Raw genomic sequence first — 4824 nt, forward strand, 5'->3', positions numbered from 1 at the left:
TCGGAAGACAATTTGCCTCCATGAATTCTTGGTAGCTTGGTACATTGCTTTCCTCGGATCCAGCCAGCTGGGCTGTGTGGAAGCAAGGACCCGAATCTGAGCAGACTCTGTTTAGACTAAAGACAATAACCATTTTCTGTGGTGGAGGATGAGACATTTCTGACAGAAATCTGCTCAGTTTTTTCACCAGAACTGCAGACTGTTTTAATGTTAAACTCCCAGCTTAGCAAAGCCTAAGCAGGACGAGCAGTTTTGGGTGCCCATGCCAATGTGTTCAAGGGGTAGTGGGAGTGGAGGAGGAGGCAACTGTGGTGTTGTTTCTCTGGGAGATGTCGGGGATACGTGTGGTCTTGGGTGCCTGCTGAGGGCAGGAGCATCTTGCCTTCCTGAACCGGCCCCTGCTTCCTTTGGGGCTGGGGCTGAAAGGGGTCTGGGCAGCCCTTGAGGAGCAGGGTTGTGTTTTGGGCTGCTCCAGTGTGATGTTGCCTTCCCTGGCTGTCAGGTCACGTATCAGGGCCAGGGGGGCACCCCATGCCCCTGGAGCATCCCCCGGGGTGGGGGTTCTCCGTCGTGAGCCGTGGTCGGGGTGGGGGGGAAGGGGGTGGGTCTGTCCCACTGCACGACCACAGCAACTGTTTCACGCTTCATTGGGAATGAAATTAACAATCTCCTTAGGGCCATTGGCGGTTTACCCCCCTGGGGCCGCTGCCCCGTTCCGCCCCGGCCCTTTAAGCGTGGGCGCGGTGCCCGCATCGCGCCGCTCCGGCCTGGAGCTGCGGGGCAGGGCCCGGGGAGCCCGCACTGCCCGCACCTGCTGCCGCCAGGTAAGGGGGCCGAGGCCGCCCAGGCAAGGCTGGGGTGTGTGCGCACCGGCACGGGTAAAGGTCGGAGCGACCTGCAGGAAGCCAAGCAGGACGGCGCTCTTAAAATACAGTGATGTTTTCAGGTACATTTTTATTGTTTTAACGGGAGTGTGGGTTTGTGAGCTCCCATGAATTCATCCGATGGCATAGATAGTTAAGCTGTGTTTAGCTCCTGAAAGCAGCATAAGCGTTTAAGCCACTTTAGATGCTTAAAGCAGTATAAGCTTGTTATAATGCCTTTAATCCTTAAGTGTTTAAATTGCCTTAAATCTTGGGAGTGAGGTGAGAGAATGAGCTGCCTGGAAAAATGGCCCCAACCCCAGTTCAATTCCCTCCCTCAAAAAACCCACACAAACAAGCCTTAGTAAAAATTCGCAGATGAATGGTGATGAAAATTGAGTGAATGTGGAGAAAATGGCTCATGTCCTTGGTGCTTGCAGGGTGTTAAGAGTAGCATTGCATTCTAAAGAGTGTCCGTGCCATCAATGTTAAAACCATTGTGCTGCTTCCTCTTGCTCTTAAGCCTTGCTGTGAACTAAGATCTTCTGCACCTTTTCCTGGCCAGTCCTGGAAGCTGAGGAGTGGGAAAGGGAAAAACATTGACAGTTGCCTGTCTGCTGGAGAGTGGGCAAGACTTGCTTCAACACAGGCAGCAAAAAATCTTATCAATTTGTTAATATGTTTGTTGCATATTTTTCCAAAACTGCTGCCTGGAGATCACTTTAGTCCCTTTCCTGGTTACGTACTGTGTGTGGGGGCCTCTTAGCACCCCGCTCACTGCCCCATGGCCCATTGAGGTGCTTTGCTGACGTGATGAGCTTGAAGTGTAAGCTGCCACTGGTGATGGCTTCCCCCAGCTTGAACTGCATATTCCCTTGTCACCAGCTTGCAAGCAATATCACCTTTTTTGGTTGCAGGATCATGGAGTAAGTGTGGCTGGAGGGGACCTCAGGAGATCATCTAGTCCAGCCCACACTCCAAGTTTAGGGTTCAGCTAGGTGGCTTGCAGCCTTACTCAGCTGAGCCCCCACTGATATACCTGCATGCTAACCCAGTACCTGGCAGGCTCAAGTCAAAGCTGTCTCACAACCTCCCTCCTGTTCCTGGAGAAAATGCAGAGCTTTCAGCCCCTGGGCAGCCTGTGGGTCAGTTTGTCAAGATGGAAGGTAGGAGACAGGTATGGTCTCAGAGGGAGTAGCCAAACCAGTACAAAGCACCCACCTTAATCAAGTGAGTGGATGCTGCTTTTTCCACTGAAGGGTGTTCAGCATCACCATCAGCTGCTGCAGCTCACTGGTGGGAGTAGCCAGGCCAAGCAGGTTAAGGAGATCCTCACTTCCAGGGCTCTATAAGCACAAACTTGGGGCTTGAGGAATTACTGGTTGGTTAGTAACATTGTAGAGGAAGGAAGAAGCTGTGGCTTTTTGGCTCATTCTCTTCAGCCCATGAAATGACAGTGATGAGGAAAAAAACTGGCTTTCTCCCCACGACGAAAAAAAATCAGATTAAAATGTCCACTTAGATTTAAAAACATGCTCCAGCATAACACTACCAGAACGTTATTGCTATTTGAGCCTCACAATGGTGTTTGATTGAAGAAGAAAAAAAAAAAAAAAAAAAAGGATTGCACAGGTTTTGACAGGAAGCAGCTCAGCAACAGATTCATCCTGACTTTGGAGCTTTGGTGGCTGATAAGGTGGAATTTAACATTTTCCAGATCTGGGACTGGGCAGTGGTCTTGTTTGCTGTTACCACAACGTTTAAAAATCTCTGCTGTGAAAAACTGCATGTGCTGTAGATAAATCTTTCCACCTCTCCTTGTTCTGGAAGAAACCCTAAAAAAATAGCTTTCCCTCCCCCCCTTTTCTTCCCGTTTGCAACGCTCACTGAAACGCAGCAGCGAGTGACTGGGGTGAGCAAGTGGCTCACACTCTCAGGGTGCCCGAGCATCACAGGGTGGCCCGGGGAGGGAGAAATCACCTTTGGGCTCTGGGAGAAGAACCTCTTGGTGGCGCCTGTGCACATCGCGTCGGTGTTTTCCCTGCCCAGTGACACCGGGTGTCGATCTTCCGAGACAGTTTCTGCTGCCTGCCGCTTGTCTCCAGAAACGCCGTCGGTGTTCGGGAACTGAAACTCTAGATCGCCTTTAATCAGAGTTGGATGTTCTGAAGGCGAAAGATCAAGCTAGGGCTGATTACTTTCGAATGGAAACAAAACCAAGTCACAAGGAGTTTTTTATTTTAGTGGTCATGCCTTCAATAGTTTCCTTGCATTTAGCGTCTTAACATTTTCAGGCAAATTTTACCAGTTCGGAATGTTTTACATCGAGAACTTACTAAATATTATTCCAAGCCTGTGCTTTTTAATGTTGCATTGTACCTTCCTCCATTTATATGAAATGGCAAGGACAGGTGCTTGGGTGCTGTGTTATGCACAGGAACACCTATATATGTATATAAATCTAGGTTTATTTGCATGCTAGTACTTTAGCAAGTTATGATCCTTCAAATTTATTGGACATAAATCTATATCTGGCTACAGCTTTTCTCATGGTGAGCATTTTTGCTCATGCAGAATGTCTGTTTGTGATTACTGCTCCCTTTATTATCTGTCTCATCTAAGTGCTGGATGATAATTAAAGATAGCAGAGGCTGTGCCTTGGAGGGCTACAATTGCGTGGTACCTGGTGTTCCTAGTGTATTTTATCTAAAAAGCTATAATGTAATAATATCTTTCCTTTCTTCCCCCCAGCTGTTACATGCAGGCTGGTAGTAGCTAGCACCTTGAGCAGAGCGTGAGGCCCTGCTGTGTGAGCTGTACAGAACAGGGTGCTTAAGCCCAAGGGTTTCAGCTGCAGGTAGGACATGAATGCTGCAGAAGGGAAGAAGAGAACTGCTGCCTCTGCCTGGGCAGGGGGCAGAGGGCAGGAATACTGTTGTCGTTGGCCACAGCGAGAGTTTTGCTGTTGTTACCAGTCATGAGGGGTCTAGCTCTAAATTTTACTCCCCAAATCAGGATTTAGGCAGGTTTTGGCTATGTCCAAGGTTGCTGTAGTATGTCCCTCAGTGAGTGATCAAAGCTGTGGACATACGATGAGGTTTGGTGTCAGTCTGTGTGCTGTGGGGTCATGTAGTTCTGCAGATGTGTGTAGGCAAGAAATAGCCACCTCTCTTCTTCTGCAGTGCTTAACAGAGAAAATGACTATAAATGTGTGTGAAAGAGAGGCAGGTATAGAAATTAATTTTCAGACCCAACTGCAGATTTTAGGGGAATCATTAGGTTTGCAGACAGAGAGCTAGTCTAATGGCCTCGAGGTTTGGACATATGTTACTTGTCAAGATAAATTATTTTTAAATAGTAATTTGTAGTAAAACATTTTTTTTTTAAAGCAAAATCAAGAGAACGTGTTGCCCAAGGCTATGTTATTTACAACTTTATTAAACCTGATTTAAAATAAAGCAATGAAGCCATCAGAGAAATCTAACATCATGATCAAATCAACAAATTAGTCTCCATATTGGATTGGAGTTATATTACAAAGTTATTTAAGTAATCAAACTAGTAGGCACATAATCAGTAATTAAAACATATTTGCAGACTATGAAGTTGGCATTTCCAAATATTAAAAACATCCAGATGTTTGAGGCCAGTTCTGAAAAGCTGACCCAGAAGGAGTTTGGGTGACATGGTTTAAGATGGTATTACATCTGCAGTTTCCAGTTCAGAAATGACTGAAAAAGACAGCAACACAGGGACTTAACATGTATTTGTCTGCAAGGAATATATTGAAACCTTTGGTCACCATCTCCCATTTTTTCCTTTTCTCTATTCTTTTCCTGCATTCAAACTAGAAATTTACCGTGTCATCTTCCTGAGCTTTACACAACCTGGCGAACCTTGTAAACCCATGTCTGAAATACATTTTAAACACAGTCTTCTTCCCCTTGTGTGCTGTTTCTTT

The 4824-nt window shown here is 46.7% G+C and overlaps 1 protein-coding gene across 1 annotated transcript in view; it reads right to left on the minus strand.

Annotated features, from left to right (window-relative positions):
- SFRP2 (secreted frizzled-related protein 2) overlaps window positions 1-3842 on the minus strand; it is a 9305-nt gene extending 5463 nt beyond the window's left edge. Inside the window, exons 1-3 of the mRNA XM_009995983.1 lie at window positions 3797-3842; window positions 2793-3028; window positions 693-895 (exon numbers count right to left, since the gene is read on the minus strand). Of these exons, the coding sequence (XP_009994285.1) occupies window positions 693-895; window positions 2793-3028; window positions 3797-3842 (485 nt within the window). The remainder of the gene's footprint in view (window positions 1-692; window positions 896-2792; window positions 3029-3796) is intronic.
- Window positions 3843-4824: the final 982 nt, after the last annotated feature.

The sequence above is a fragment of the Chaetura pelagica genome, unplaced genomic scaffold, assembly GCF_000747805.2.
Source record: "Chaetura pelagica isolate M959 unplaced genomic scaffold, ChaPel_1.0 scaffold142, whole genome shotgun sequence".
In the NCBI taxonomy this organism is placed as follows: Eukaryota; Metazoa; Chordata; class Aves; order Apodiformes; family Apodidae; genus Chaetura; species Chaetura pelagica.